The sequence below is a fragment of the Bidens hawaiensis genome, unplaced genomic scaffold (assembly GCF_021521415.1).
Source record: "Bidens hawaiensis isolate Kalapana, Puna unplaced genomic scaffold, B.hawaiensis_p1.1 tig00028238_1, whole genome shotgun sequence".
Taxonomy (NCBI): domain Eukaryota; kingdom Viridiplantae; phylum Streptophyta; class Magnoliopsida; order Asterales; family Asteraceae; genus Bidens; species Bidens hawaiensis.
The window spans coordinates 115,483-131,805 of NW_027494593.1; the positions used below are offsets into that span (position 1 = coordinate 115,483).

General features: G+C 34.6%; 3 protein-coding genes across 3 annotated transcripts; 1 reads left to right on the forward strand and 2 right to left on the reverse strand.

Annotated features, from left to right (window-relative positions):
* Positions 1–660: 660 nt before the first annotated feature.
* LOC143576557 (glycosyltransferase BC10-like) lies at positions 661–2,552 on the reverse strand. Its single transcript, XM_077060621.1, has 9 exons — positions 2,430–2,552; positions 2,212–2,312; positions 2,016–2,087; positions 1,571–1,652; positions 1,414–1,494; positions 1,274–1,315; positions 1,134–1,193; positions 914–1,060; positions 661–835 (listed from the first exon to the last, which is right to left on the reverse strand). The coding sequence occupies exons 1-9, from the start codon at positions 2,550–2,552 to the stop codon at positions 665–667; spliced, it is 879 nt and encodes a 292-aa protein (XP_076916736.1). The 3' UTR covers positions 661–664.
* Positions 2,553–7,061: 4,509 nt separating this feature from the next.
* On the forward strand, positions 7,062–9,662 carry LOC143576558 (uncharacterized). Its single transcript, XM_077060622.1, has 2 exons — positions 7,062–7,216; positions 7,303–9,662. Exons 1-2 carry the CDS (start codon positions 7,108–7,110, stop codon positions 9,543–9,545), a joined length of 2,352 nt encoding a protein of 783 aa, XP_076916737.1. The 5' UTR covers positions 7,062–7,107; the 3' UTR covers positions 9,546–9,662.
* A 184-nt stretch (positions 9,663–9,846) lies between these two features.
* LOC143576559 (putative aarF domain-containing protein kinase At5g05200, chloroplastic) lies at positions 9,847–14,101 on the reverse strand. The gene is made up of 11 exons (XM_077060623.1): positions 14,022–14,101; positions 12,500–12,629; positions 12,231–12,373; positions 11,924–12,040; positions 11,639–11,827; positions 11,405–11,560; positions 11,069–11,334; positions 10,706–10,803; positions 10,387–10,565; positions 10,171–10,287; positions 9,847–10,079 (listed from the first exon to the last, which is right to left on the reverse strand). The coding sequence occupies exons 1-11, from the start codon at positions 14,091–14,093 to the stop codon at positions 9,903–9,905; spliced, it is 1,644 nt and encodes a 547-aa protein (XP_076916738.1). The 5' UTR covers positions 14,094–14,101; the 3' UTR covers positions 9,847–9,902.
* Between the last annotated feature and the right edge of the window lie 2,222 nt (positions 14,102–16,323).

Consider the following 16,323-nt stretch of genomic DNA (forward strand, 5'->3'; position numbering starts at 1 on the left):
CATGGCCGTACATGACACGCTAAGACGAAAAGTGGTCAAACAAGTCATTTTGACAGTAATGCAAATTGTATGATAGGTGAAAAGGCCTTAAGGGTCGTATGAGGGCCAAGTCATACGACTTGTATGCTATTTTGATCGACAAATAAATTTTTGAAACAACCACTAAGGGGGTGTTTGGTACAGAGAATGGAATTGTAGAGAAATGGAATAGAGAAATGGAATTGCAGAGAAAGGGAATTGGTCTGGAGAATGAGAATTGACTGTTCTGTTTGGTTGTACAGATATTTCAGTAGAGAAATATAGCTGAGAATCATTTCTCTTGTTTGGTACATAGGAAATAAACAGAGAATTATAACAGTTAACGCTATGCACGGATGAGGTGATTACCAACCGAATCCAGTAAAAAGAAAGAAATAATACAAACACTTCATAAGATACCATCCACTTATAAAACTTAGTTGGTTTTGCACAATGGCAACACCAGTCCGTTTTTTTGGGCTTAGTCACTTATTATTCATTTTACAACAACGTGTTCGTTTTCAAAGAAACATGCCTGAAGATGGGGGAACAAGTCATTTTAATGACATCTATTTTTAGACAGTTACTGTGTATACACTGTATCTATGATGACAAATTGCTATTCAATCTAGATATTTCCTACCAGTCATGGAGTCGTATGTTGCAGAGCAGATGCATCAAAATTCCCTTCAGCCAGAAGCCGCATGGCCCCGTCTCTAGAGAACTTGCGAGCAAACAGAAAACAGGGGACCAATATTCCATTAGTCTTACACCATTCTGTTCGGTGTTCAGTCTCATAATACACATGGTTTATATCCTGCAATTGCAATATATATAAGTGGTTTCGCCATTTTAAGCAAAATGAATAATGATAGAAAAACATACAATATATAACCTTGATTCTTTGGATTTGTTGAGGGTTGGCACTTGCATAGTTATAGGTTACAAGATGCCAGCTTCTCGTTTCCATGTTTGTGGCGGACTGGATCCATGAAGTGTATGTCACAGTTCGCCTTTCAAGCTCTCCCTCGAGATCATTCATCTTAGGACACACAATTTAAACCTTATTATAAAGGGAAATAAGATTTCATAAGAAATTAAAAAATGTTTCTTACTGCAAGTAATGTCTGCACATAATGCTCATCAGGAATGCAATTACGCTGCTTCTGAAGTTTCTGCATATTTTGAAAAAAAAAAATCACAATTGAGTTTTAGGCTGACCTTAAAATGATTTCAAGAAAATGTAATAACTTACATAATTCTGTTTTCCTTTACTATAATCTAAGGGTGGACGTCTCTGAAAAACATTAAATAAATAATGTTAGTAACAAATAAAAACCAATATGTTCATATGTTGTCCTTTTCTGATGTTATAACAAAAATGGAAATACAAACCTTACATAACTTCTTAAAAACTGGAAATACGATGCCGTCATATGCTACAACTTTTGCATGGCTTCTAATTAAAGCAATCCACTGAAAAGTTCAATTAAAAGGAGCCAAATTAAGGCAAAATTGTATAAGACAAAATGTGATAAAAATATGGTTCAACCTGTGAGGCTTTTCGCCATTTCCCCATTGGTATAACAGAAGACGTCCTAGGATTGTAGCGACCTTCTTTCATATCAAGAAAGCTAAAACACTTAAAGCCCAGATCAACAACAGTTTATACTAGGGTGTTTGAATGGAAGTAATTATCTGATTACTTCAACTACAAGTTGCAATAATCAGTTTCGAGTATTTGGGCAACCTACGTTTGTTTATGATTTTCTGGTGTCAAATAAACTAACTAACTATTCAAGGTAAGATAAAATTACTTATATACCCTTATGTATACATTGTTTGGCAGCAAAGCAATATTTTCTGCACCATATCTTATTTCATAATAGTTACTCAACATCTGATAATAATCATCAAAGCACACATCCAAACACCCCGTATAACTAAGATCAGATAATTTGCAACTTGCAAAGAGCAAATGAAAGTAATAACCACACCTGTCCACGAAACTTTTAGAAGATCCCATCAGATAATTGTAAATATAGCTAAAGTTGTAGAGGGGAACACAACTGCACAAAAAGAAAAATGTGATCAAATTCAAAAACCCAAATCATCACAATCCACAACGACAGCAATTGCAGCCTTAAAAGAAGTATAACAAAGATGATGACAAGAGTATTATTATTTATTTACCTGTCTGATAAAAGAATAAACCTCTGGTTTGCAGGATTTTGAAGAGCTGCTCGAAGCAGCAATCTTTCAGCTTCAATCATAGTGGATTCGCCCCAACCTACCTGTAACATCACCACTACAATCATTGGACAAGATAAGAGACAACTCGAATGCTATATCTCCAACAATTATAAAAATAATAATCAATAAAGATGTTATAGAGGAGGATGTTTGATCACCTTAATGTTATTGCTTAACTGCCGACCATAAAAGAAGGCGGACCTAGTGGTGGTTTCGTCGAATACAAAACCAGGTTCCGAATGAATATAGATCGAGTAATTGGCTGCATCAGCATTCTGCATTAACGTTATGTATTGATGAACAAAACAACAAAGCAGGGAGAGGCGTGAGAGAGTGAGGCTGAGAAATGAAACCCTAGAAATCCAATTCTCCACTTTTTTTAGAGAAACAAAATCAGAGAAATGGAAATGGTTTATTTCCATTTCTCACCTCTTTCTTTCATAAACAAACAAGAGAATTCTTTCCAATTCCATTTCTCACCTCTCAATTCCCTCTACCAAACACCCCCTAACAATAGTTGTACAGGTTGTTTGACATTTTTCCCTTATCATATCATACGCTGCATATAATATGACGTGTATGATAAGGCAAAAAAGATTATACGATCCATATGATATGATAGTTAAGCTAGTTTGCACCTTTGTCTTTTTTATCCAAATTAAAAAAAAGAAGAAGAACAGAGAGATATGCCCTAGCTTTCGCCCTTCTATACGTGTGTTTTAGTGTGTCTTGTCAATTTTTTTCAATTCCACTACTTATGTTTATGTCGTTTGTTGGATCTTGGTTTCACCACAAGTTCATGATGGGACTATTTGCTATTGTATATTTGTATATGTTTTTAATAATAATTAATTAATTACTATTGTCAAATTAAATGAATTAAAGGGCATACATTAAATATAAGCAGAAATTACGCTGCACCATAATGGTTGTGTTTTATGTTTTATTGGATAACTAGGATAAAGCCCGTGTGATACACGGGTAACAAAACAAAATGCAAGGTTGTGAAACTATACCAATTAAGAAAAAGATAATGCTAACATCAATTTATTCTAGTTGAGTTGGTAAGCCATAAACATTTTAAATGCAAGGTATTGAGTTTGATTTCCATCAACAATATATTTTTCATTTTATTATTCATGAAGGGAAAATTGTAAAAATGGAAACGTGTACACTTGGCATCAATATATTTTTCATTTTTGTAAAAACGAAAACGTGTACACTTAGCATCCTATGTGAAGAATCCAATTGAATAAGATATGAAAAGTTGTGTTGGTTTAATATATAAGTATATGGATGTTAGCATGCTACGTGGCATATCATTATTGATTGAAGCCTGACATAATAAAAGCTAGAAGTCAATGTGATTGACTTTAACTTTTATTAATCAAATTAAAATTTAAAATAAACAAACACACCGAGTAACTAGCCTAATTACAGTTTCGTAACTTAAATAATGGAGGGCCATTCAATTCCGTTAACTTTTCTTTGTATGTATTCCTTGGTGGTTAGGGATGTAGTTAGTTGATTTTTCTTTGTTTGTATGCTTAGACTTCTTGCTTCTTGTGATTTGTCTGTTTTTCTTTTTTTAATATATTTGGCATTTATAAAAAAGAAAATAATGGAGGGCAGTATATATGAAAATAATTAGCAAAAATAAGTGATAACAAGTATTTTATGATGGTCTATTTGATTCTATGAAAAATATATTCATTATAAAACGGTTTGTGTTAATAACTCCAATATATTCAAATATACTAATATCATTGATGTGATTAGTGAGTGAATGAATATTAATAATTTATTTATGAAAAAACATCAACTACATCCATCATAATTCTCACATGTAGCATTTTAATTTAATGCTGGTTAAAATAAAAATAAATCGAGCTATTTAATTTTGAACATTTATTCTAGAACACATATTAGTTATTTTCAATAATGATTTAAGCAAATATAAAAACTGAGTATATTAACTATGAATTTAAGTAATATAGAAAAGGTGAAAGGAGGTAATGTCTCGTGTATAGCGTGAGTATTTTATAAAATATGTTACACATGATTATAATATGTACCAGGGAGTTGAGTATGGATTAAAGAAACAAAAAAGAGACGACTTGGATATCATTTCTGTAAAATGAACAACACCCCACCTATGCGAGATGGGGAAGGGATGCGACATGCGTGAGCTCGGCTTTGTTACACCGAGCAAACCGAAGGGCGGTGACGGTGATAGTCTTAAGTTCTCAGGCTAAGTATAGAAGTTCATATATATATAATAATATTCATATTACGAATCATTATATATATTTATCTTTATTGTAATGTAATGTATGAACAAACTTTATTGCTATATAATGCATAAATAAATGCACATTTAAAATTAAGAAAATAAACATTATTAATCTGCATTTAAACAAACTTCATGTAATTCTTATTTTATTTATGTTTGGTATTTTGATTTTTGAATGATGAAATGTATATTGCTTTTAAAGTTACATTTTTATTATTAATCTGCATTTAAACAAACTTCATGTAATTCTTATTTTATTTATGTTTGGTATTTTGAATGATGAAATGTATTTTGTTTTTAAAGTTACATTTTTATTATTAAAGAAGTTTGTTAATATTTTTATTTACAAAGCATTTTTAATTACTAAATAAACTTATTTTTATTATTATAGAAAAAAATTATTATTTATTAGAAAGATTTAAGAAACACCTTTCTTAGACTACCTGTTGCGGATATTAAAATGAGGGCACCAAAGCCACATCATCCCAAACATCAAAACAAGACCGGCGTTAAAGGGGAGAAGCCACCACATTAACGTCCAAATTGTTTGTATCAAAGAGGCGGGGTCCACTTCAATTTAATCAATACATTTTTTTCAATTTTTTTAATTAAACCGCAACATATTAATTAAAATTAAATGAAGAGTCAATTAAAGCTCATTGTACTAGTTTTAATTTATTATGATTATGTAATGCAATAATTAATCTGCATTTTAAACAAACTTTATGTAATTCTTATTTTATTTATGTTTGGTATTTTGAATGATGAAATGTATTTTTCTTTTAAAGTTACATTTTTATGATTAAAGAAATTTGTTAATATTGTTAATTAAAAAACATTTTAATTACTAAATAAACTTATTTTTATTGTTATAGAAAGAAAATGATTATTTATTAAAAATTTTTAAGAAACACCTTTGTTAGACTACCCTTTGCAAATAAAAAAGAGGGGCACCAAAGCCACGTCATTCCAAACATAAAAACGAGGCCGACGCTAAAATGGGAGACGCCACCACATTGACGCCCAAATTATTTGTATCAATAAGGTGGGGTCCACCCCAAGTTAATCGATCACATTTTTTTAATTACTTTTTATTAAATCACAACATAATAATTAAAATTAAAGGATGAATCAGTTAAAGCTAATTATCATGGGTTTAATTTATTATCATAATATTTTGTTTATGTAATATAATATTCTTGTTTTCAAAATATATGCAATTTAATATGAGTTACGTGGCTTTAAATGCATCACAACCAAACTTCATCTCTCTCACATACACACACATCACATTTAGAGAGAGAAAGACACATAAAAACTCAACACAAGACTTCACAGAAGCTTTCATTACAAGAGTTTGTAAACAATACTTTTTCTTTTTCATCCCACCAAAAACTTTTTTTTTTCTAGAGAGACAAAGCTCCAGGTTTCCACAGGATATGATGATGATTATCATGTAATCAACAACATTTATCAAATTCAGGTGATCTTCATTTCTATTCCTTCCATAATATTCATTTATTACACTCAATAAATAATATATTCAGGTTCTTCATTTTTCTTTTATTCCTAGTTCTTGATTTTGATTATATGTTTCAGAGATTTAGATCTTTGATCAATCAAGAACCTGTAGGCTTTTTTTTTCTTATATATATTAATGCTGTTTTATTAATTATTAATGAATTAACACTCAGTTCTTGATTTATTTCCATGGTTCAAAATCTTGAATATTTTTTTTTTAACAAAAAAAACAAGATTTTTCAGGCTATTTGATATTCAAGAAATGAGTTCTTGTTTTTAATGATTAAAAAATTCACAGTTTCAAGATTTTTAGTTGGGTATGATCAATTTCTTCTATAAAAAATAAAAAATAAATAAAAAAAATTTGTAGATTAACTGAAAATAATAATTTTAAATTCCAATATTAAAAAGAATAGAAAATTGAGCTGTTTGACTTTTTGTACATCTTTTAATATTTGACTTGCTCCAACCAACTATAATTCATATTTGTCCAACTGTCTATTGTTATTGAACAAGATCTGATGAATCTCCATGGTTGTAGCTATTTAACCTAGACAAGTTCAAACCTGGACTGAAAACCATTTAAGGTTGACTTGGCATGGATGTTGGATTGTGTTCTCATTTTTTTACTTAAAAAGAATGTGCCATTCATTAATTATTTTAACAATATGAGACATTTTTTGTTCTATTTGAGGTTAAAAGTAAAAACCAATTTATTTGACAATCAAAGGTGAAAATTGAAATGATGTCTTTTTAGCATTTGTTAATCAGGCCGCATAACTTCTGACACAACACACCAATGTCACATAAGTCAGTTTCAATAAAGTTATATAGGCTATGCTCGTATAAAACCTTATTGTATTATAATATGGACCCACATTAACCTATTCAACTTATCATACGGGCGGTGTTATACGGCCCGTTTGTAGTATGTCTAGTGCTTACTTAATTTGATTCAAATGTTTGTTGCTTAAATAATTACAGGGCTTTCAAAAGTGATTTGACTGAACATTTTCCTAATTATGAATTCTAAAGTCCGGATTGTAAAGTGCCCGAGATGCCGGAGAGTGCTGGCCGAGCCATCAGATGTTCCCGTGTATGCATGTGGAGGCTGCGGTGCAAAACTTCAAGGTTATTTACATATAATCACTACGTTTTATGCTTCGAGTTCAAAGATTTTGTGTTTTTTGTTTAAATATTTGAATGTATTGACGCAGCAAAGAAACGGATTAACAGTACGGTTGACACCACATCACAAAATCCGGACGAACATGAAAAACTGAAATTGGACCGAGCTTTTGGTGATCACGAAGCAAGCAGCAGCTCAAATAAACAATGTGTGCTTAATTCTACTAATAAATCAGATCAAAAGGATGATTATAATGATCTTCTTAGCTCAAATAAAGATCAAGAAGCAACTAAAGACGCGGTTAACGAATATTCATCTGAAACTTTGAAAATAAAACAACTTTCTAATGATCAAGAACCCTGCAGCAGCTCAAATCAACGAGTGGTTAATTCAAGCGATGAACATGAACCAGATCAAATCATTCATAACGAGCCTCGTAGCTCGACTGAGTTCTCGGGCCATGAGGATCCAGAGTCATCGCCCGAAGCCACACCTCATAACATAATAGAACAAGAACATGAACACGGACAAGCACACTATCAGAATGAAAACATTAAAGTTCTTGGACTCGAGCATTCGTCAAGCAAAGAGCAATCCGAGCAGCTTTCAGATAATAATGAAACCGACACAGAGTCATCGCCAAACGCCACACCTCATAACATAATAAAACAAGAACATGAACAAGAACATGAACATGAACAAGAACAAGAACAATATCAGAATGAAAACATTACAGTTGTTCAACTCGAGGATCCGTCAAGCAAACAGCAATTCGAGCAGCTTTCAGATAATAATGAAACCGACACAGAGTCATTGCCTGAAGACACAGCGTATAACAATGTCAACCGACACGAGACTGAATTCGTAAGCTGTAGAAACGATACTGGAGTTGAAGAGAGTGATAGTGAGTTTGATGAAGTGGTTGCTAATACACGGGTCGTTAGTGATTCTGACGGTGGCTCGAAGTCGAGCTTTAAGAACATGATTGCAGAGAAGTTGCTTGATACACGACAGAAAAAACCTGTGTATCTGGACGAAGACGAGTTGTTATCAGAAGACGGAAGTGCTGATTTACGTCATCGAAAAAGACTCGGTCGTTTCAGCTCGGTAGAGTCTATGGAAACCGCACGATTAGCTGGCACCAGTTACTACGGGTATGAAGGCAGTGTGTCTTCATTTGATGGAACCGACGATCAGGGCCGTGGAAAGAAACATATTGGTTCAATACGGGATGAACATGTCGATTCAGGAAACTGGTATCGTTTCAATAGGCGTAGTGAGTTTAAAGATAACCACAGATCGCTTTACAGCTTGAACGAGTTCCATGAGAACCCGAGGCATCGTTCGCCAATGATCCCGGAAAACCCAAAAATGGAAAGAATAGAGCTGTTGAAACTGGTTCAGGAACTGCAGGATCAGCTAGAAAGATCAAATATTTCGAACACAAACCCGAACCTGCAACAAGTTCCTTCATACTATAATCATGTTTTGAACAATGTGGGAAGATACGGGCAGCGAATGGCGTTTTCTGGGGAAGCAACAGCAGTGAACAGACGACGAGACGCTGGCTCGTGCCATCACTGTTGTCCACAAGACCGTCATTTCTCGGCCCAGCTTCCCCGCCAGCACGTTTGCTGCAACGGGCCTAGTTGCGGGCCTAGTTACGGGCCCAACACTTACCACAGCCAACAGTTTTCCAGCCCGTCAAGCCCAAAACATAACCATTCAGTATCCGAGTTCTCTGCACCTGATGATCACTGGCAACCGAATGAAGTCATGAAACCGAAGAAGAAGAAGCAGTATGTCCGGCCAATCGCGGGTGGGTCCCCATGGATCGCGTGTTACCGGTGCTTCGAGCTTCTTCAGCTGCCTCAAAGCTTTCTTCTTTTCAACAAAAGATACCACAGTATAAGATGTGGTTCTTGTATGAAAGTACTCAACTTTACACTTACAAATGGAACTCATGTTAGTCGATATTACCCGGAAGAAATGATTGCTGCTCCACCGAGCAGTGAGGCGGAAGACTTTGACAAGTTGACCGGGCCATGGGCCGGGCCCGTCTCGTGTTCAGACCGTTCGTTTGAGAAGAGTTACTCTACAGAAACAGATAGAAACGGTTCTCGGGAGTTCAGTGAGGACAGAAGAAAGGCAACCATGTCACGAGACCCATCGGGCTCTACCCGACCACCTTCTTCAAGGGTTTCGGGCCGGAGAACAACCACATCAGAAATCGAGGAGGTTGAGCCCGAGCACAGGTCCGGGCCCAATGGGTCACCGCTGCATTGGCTAATGGGGTATGCTTCTCCGAGTAAGGTGATCCAGGGTTTATAGTACCGGACATGGAGTGAAATTTTGAATCAGTTATTTTATAGTGTATAGTTGCATACATTTGTTTCATTTGATTTTGTATTCTTGTTGGTATTTTCTTTATTTTTTTCTTCATATGATAGTGTTAACTGTTAAGTATTTTAGATTCAAGAAATGGTTTTGATTTATTTTGGTAAGTATTTTTATGCTGAAAACTCATTAAAATAACAACTGTATCACCTTTAGCCTTTAGGAATATGATTCTACATGATGGTTTGCATATGCATTATTACATGACTTGATGCTTTACGTAACGGTTTTCTGCAAGTATTTACTTAGTATTACTACTACTATATACGAATGAAGATTCTCAGTGGCAGACTAGTAGATGTTTCGGTTGGTAGTTCTTCCACTTGAAGCAATAGTGACCCGTTGATCCTGAAGCATGTTCATGTTGGGAGCTAGTAGTCGAGTGTAACGGTCAAAATACAAGAGTTGCTTCATTAACAGTGCAAATTCCCGAGGGAATCTTAACCCGTATGATTCACTGACCCGCACCTATTGACATAAAATAAGCCACAAACAGAGTTATAAGCAGCTAAAATATATAAAAAAAGTCGATTATTATTTATCATATTCTAAAGCTTACCACATCAAGAAACAGTGCATTCATCTGTCTTTCATCAACAACTAAATTGGCTGATATAGCAGTTGCATTTGTATCCGTTCGAGTCGCTGTAGCAACAACTACTTCTGTATCCAAATCCTGAATATCAGAAAAGACCTTTTATATATGTTTTATAAATATTCAAAAAGGGGAAAAGTTTGACGATTTAAACAGGGCCACAAACATATGAATGCATGCCTGTATAGATGCAAAGATCTTCTCTAAATCTTTAGCAAATGCTCTAGAATCCACATTTGTGTTTGTGGCGCCCATTTCAATTAAAGCAGAGGCCATTGACTCATATTCTTCAGTTGCAATTGAACCCAAAAACACTTCCATTGCATTCCATGTTTTTGGTGATATCCGTCCAACGATACCTGCAACTCATAAATTCATGAAAATGAGAAGCAAAAAAGCCAGATTAATGCAACTTAATGGTAAGTGTCAAAACACAAATCTTAATAAGCACCTATATAGGCATACAAAGAAGCAAAATATGCAGTGTTTAAGTACCTACCAAAATCAAGAAAACCGATGCGTCCATCACGCAAGAGCCATAAATTACCAGCATGTACATCTGCATGGAAAGTTTCACATGCCAGTAAACTACCAAACCTGCAAAAGTTGCAACAGAAAAAACTTATTAAATTTAAGTGCAATTGTGAAAAGAAACAAATATACTTTTTCAGAATTCACATATAAGTCCCTGGACTTTATTTTTTGCTTGATTAAATATACATATTTTGAAAAACAACAAAAAGGCCCTCTATATAAAACTCTAGACTTAATCATTCAAACAAAGAATACTTCGTTAAGTTTTGAAAAGTACAAAATGATAAAATAAAGCCAGTGAAATTATGTGTTATCGTCTTAGTCATACCATACGTTAAGGGCGGTTATGAGACTGGTTTCTGGATCTGAAACAAGGTTGCTTATTGAATCCAAATCAGTAAGCGGGACTCCATATAATCTCTCCATTGTTAGAACTCGTTTGGTACTGAATTCTGGATAAACTTTAGGAGCTGTGGCCTGACTTGTAAGCCCCATTGACTGTAGGTATCCTCTGAAGGATTCTATGTTCGCCGCCTCTTTCTTGAAGTCCACTTCTTCAAGCATTGATGCTCTTATATCATTCACAATTGCAACCTATTGGATGAAAGCATGCATTAAATTGAATAGTTTTAAAAAAACTCAAATTAACTCTTTTAAGTCATACCAGTGATGCACGGCTCAGTTCAGGATTTAAGAACTCTACAATGCGTGCAACAACATAAATAAAATTCAGATCTGCAACTAATACATCTTCAATTCCTGGTTTCAAGACCTTTATTACTACATCTGCTTGTGATCCTTTAAGCCTTGCTGCGTGTACCTAGATATCACATATCCCAAAACGTGACACGAATGCTCATACACATAATATCGTGGCTTTATAGAATTTGAAACAAACCTGTGCTATTGAAGCTGAGGCGAGTGGTGTAGGATCAACATACTCATAGATACTATCAATCGGGCCTGCTAGTTCCTCACGCAGAATACTTTTAATCTCATTGAAAGGAACAACGGGAGCTCTATCAAAACAATACTGAAATTCTTGCACGTATTCTGCTGGAAACAAAGTGGGAGCCGATGCTATGAACTACAAATGAAAAAAAAAGTAGGAATTTATGAAACAAAGTTTATAAAAACGAGTCATTTTGCTATTATAAACTATCCATTGGATAATGTAGCTCACCTGACCTAGTTTGATATAGGTAGCTCCCAAACGTTCAAATAATTTTCTAAGGTAAAGAGGTGATAGCAATCCAAGCTGAAGCTGTGATGGTATCCCGCTAGTAGGTGAATTCCTTGACTGCAATATATAATTATATAATTATGTTACACCAGCTCAATGAACTTTATTGAAGTAACGGTGTACAAGTATATCATTTGTAAACAATTAAACATTCATTCAGTTGCTGCTAAAGATAAGTTACACTATACAACTTACAAATACAGAACAGATATACATGATTGATGGTATAAGTGAAGAATGCATATACCTGTGATAATTCAGTTAGCCACTCGCCACCGACACCAATGACTGCTTGAATACCTTGGGCCAGTCTTAAAGCTCCACGAGGACCTGTGTTGATTGATGTCTGGACAATATCCTCCACAAGTTTTGGCAAGTTCTCAATACTGTCTGTGAGTAGAAATTGTATTTTATAACATCACTTACAGTAGTATAAAAGAAACTGACCTATATTCTTAATATTCTTTGACTTTGGTGTTGATGAAAGAGCAAATAGAGCAATCACAAATAAAGTACCTTGAAGACGAGAAGTGAAAAGATCTTGTGTTCGTGCTGATTGTGACTCCGAATATCTTGCATAAAGTCTTAACCCATTAGATCGATAAGCGTGCTTCTTTGAGCTAATTAATATTCTTGTAACAGGCAACTAAGAGTGAAAAGCAAATATCATTAATCTGCAAACTATAGTTACAGCTTATAAACATGCTTAATTCGAATCTTCAGTTATCATTTTATTCTTGTTGAATCAATTGGTCTAAATTCCAGGCAAAGGATATTAAAATATTTTAACTAATAACTAATTCAAGAAATATCATATATACTTATTCTCAGCACTAGCTACTAGCCTACTACTTAAGTAACAAATCCTTTTTTTTTTCTTTGTGTCAATAACTACGAAACAAATGTAACAAATAAATTATTACGATGTGAAGTATGTCCATCCTACATCTTTAAAGCGACTTACGGGTTGTATGGCAACCTTATGTTGAGCTACTAAGAGGCCTAACCGATTAAGGAGAAACCTCTAAATCTGTCACTCTAAAACTTACTCATTGAGATACTCCAACCAGTAAGAGATGTCGAACACACTCTACTTCTGCCCGATTAAGAGGTAGCCTCTTAAGGTCTTAATGGAATCATTAAGAGGCCACCAAGCAGGCAACGTTTGAACTTTTCATTAAGGGACAAAATCATGCAACAATAACCAATAAGTCAATAACCTATGTTATGCTTATATTTATATAAATATAACTACTTACGTATTTTATGTTTCTCAAAAATTTAAATGCATAAACATAAATGAATGAACAAACCGCGTGTTCATGAACAAAAAAACTGTTCATGTTCATACTTCATTCATTTATTAAATATTCGTTCGCTTATTAAATAAACAAACATAAGTGAACTTCCCATGGAACAGTTTCGGTTCATTTACAATATGAATTGTAACATGAATTGAGCGCACAAGTTGAACATAAACAAACGTTCACAAACATAAATGAATGAACAAAACGAACTTCCCACCGAACAGTTTTGGTTCATTTAGAAAGTGATTAACTGAATATTAATGTTAAGCTACCTCAAAGTCTCAAACAATACAATTTAAGTAATCACATCATAAATTGAACACACTATTGATCTGAAAACTGATGCAATAAATGAACATAAACGGACGTTCACAAACATAAATGAACTAGCAAACCGTGTGTTCATGCGCGTTCGTTTAATCAAATGAACAAAAAAAACTGTTCACGTACATAGGTCCTTCGTTCGTTTATTAAATAAACAAACTCCCCGCTGAACAGTTGACAAGCAGTTTCGGTTCATTTAGAAACTGATTAACTGAATATTAATATTAAGCTACCTCAAAATCTCAAACTACACAATTACCCTACCACAAACCTAATTAAGTAACCACAGCATCACAAACTGTCAAATTGAACACGCAATCGATCAGAAAACTGAGGCAATAGGTTATAATAAACTAACTAGATTAACTGCAATTAGGAACGTTACGAATATAATAAGCGATTGAAACCTGAGATTGATGCGTGAAAATTGGAGCACATCGGCCATGAACGAAGCCTCTGAACACTGAAACTGACGTCATCAATTCAATTCAATTCAATTCAATTCAATTCAATTCAATTGCTTGTGTGAATTCGATGGAGTGAGGAAACTGTCAAATAACCATTGAACTATCAAAGCTGTGTCGCTTAGCTAAATTAATTTGCGAAAACGGTTTGACCACGTGGCATTTTCTTACTGGTTCGTGTTTGTACTTTGTAGTAAAGCATCATAAATGTAAGCAGGTGAGCAAATTCGGACTCTCGGTATCAATGGAAAGGGATGGGTGTCGAGCCGAGCATTTTGGTATAGGTTAACGTATCAAGTTTTTGAAAAATTCAGGATTGGTAATTCGGTATTGGTATGGTATCGATTATTGAGCTCATCCCTAAACAAATGTATTTATAATGACTTATAGTTGGTTAGTGAAACTCGCACGGTATGGCGGCGAGCTGATGCAAATTTAGTCGGTCCTTGGCTACGACACTAGAACTAAAAAAAATTCGTTAACACCAAAATACAACAAATAAACATATTTAAAACAAAAAAACACGTGCTACGACGGCAAACCGACAAGAATTCAGTTGGTATTAATGGTGCGAGCACCAAATCATAAACATAAGTTAGTAAGCCCAAAAAAATGATTTTTTTTAAAAGAAAATAACACATTACAAAAATTGGGTGGCATGGCACCACCACAACCCGCCACATGACCCAGTCGAACTTGATTGTAATTTTGTGGCACCAACATCTCCGATTAATATGATATATATAACTAGTCGCGGGCAGGTTGGTAAAACCTGTGCGGTGATAAAACACAAGCGTTGTCGGTTCAGAGCGGTGAGGCGTTACTTTGATGTGAATTCGATTGGTTTCGGTTACATGTGTTATAATACCAGAATTAAATAAAAAATAAAACCAAAAAGTATATGAAAATGAAGGTGGACCAATGGGTTGCCATTGTCGGTAAAACTTAGGCATTGATTAGACCCGAGCGTTGTCGAACCTAGACGTTGAGGCAGTAAGTTTAAGCAAATTCGGTCGGTTGTCGTCACGTCGTTATTGTACCGGAACTAAAACAAAGAAAACAAACAAATACAATTGACATTCGTTCGGTTTCGTTACATTCGTCACGGTACCAGAACTAAAACCAGACGCGGTGAGTCTACATGAATTTGATCGACTTCCATCACGTTCATTACGATACCAGAACTATAAAAAAAATGATATTCGATCGGTTGCTTTCGTTACAGTACCGGAAATAAAACGGGGAAAAAAAACAAAATGCCTTGACTAATCGCCGCCAATTGACCGAATGAGGGGATTCGCGGCACCAAAAAAGTTCTAAATTATATTTTAACATACTTCTTGTAGATAAATTGAAAACATTAAATGCATACTTGTATTCACCTTTTTAGCAAGACGGTATCAAATGAAATGCTATATATATAACATATATATGCTTTTATAGTTTTATTATATAGTTTAGTGCTGTTTCAGTCTAAGCTAAACATCGGTTTGACATCTCAAAACTTATGAAAAGGCATTGTCTAAATTACCCCTTACTTACTTGTTATGTCCAAAAAATTACAAAAAGAAATTGTCTAACTTACCCCTTTGGTTATGTGCCATGCTGATGTGATTTGATATGTATATTAACGTATAGAGTGAGATATACAAAGGAATAAAAGATGGTATACACCATACGGTAGAGTAAAATACGGAGTTTATTTAGAAAAGAGGGAGTGAAATACGTTTAACACAGTCTTTATTAAAAAATAAAAAACAACACTTAATTATAATCAAGACAGAATTACAAATTTTGTCCTTTAAAAAAAGCCAAATTACGGTTCGTGTTCTTTGTTAAGTTTCCTTGCAGGCGGTGTCCTTTAAACATTTTTTTCCTACACGTTATGTCCTTTACGCTAACTGGGTTAGAAAAACTCAGTTAAGTATGACATGTGCCAGACATGTGATGGGCATAATTGTAATTTTAGTGTATCTTTAAATTAAAAAAAAAAGAAAATATATATAATACCTTCCCCTCCTTTCTCTCTTCTTTTTCTCTAAGCCACCACCATCACCATAAACTCCGGCCACCATAAATTCCGGCCACCGCAAACGATCCCTATCACCCGAACCCGACCCATCCTTTTCCAAAACCCGTATCCCTATCACCCGAACCCGACCCATCCTTTTCCAAAACCCTCCACTGACCACCATCGCCTGTTACCGTCTCCACCCGACCCCTACCATCGCCTATTACAGTCACC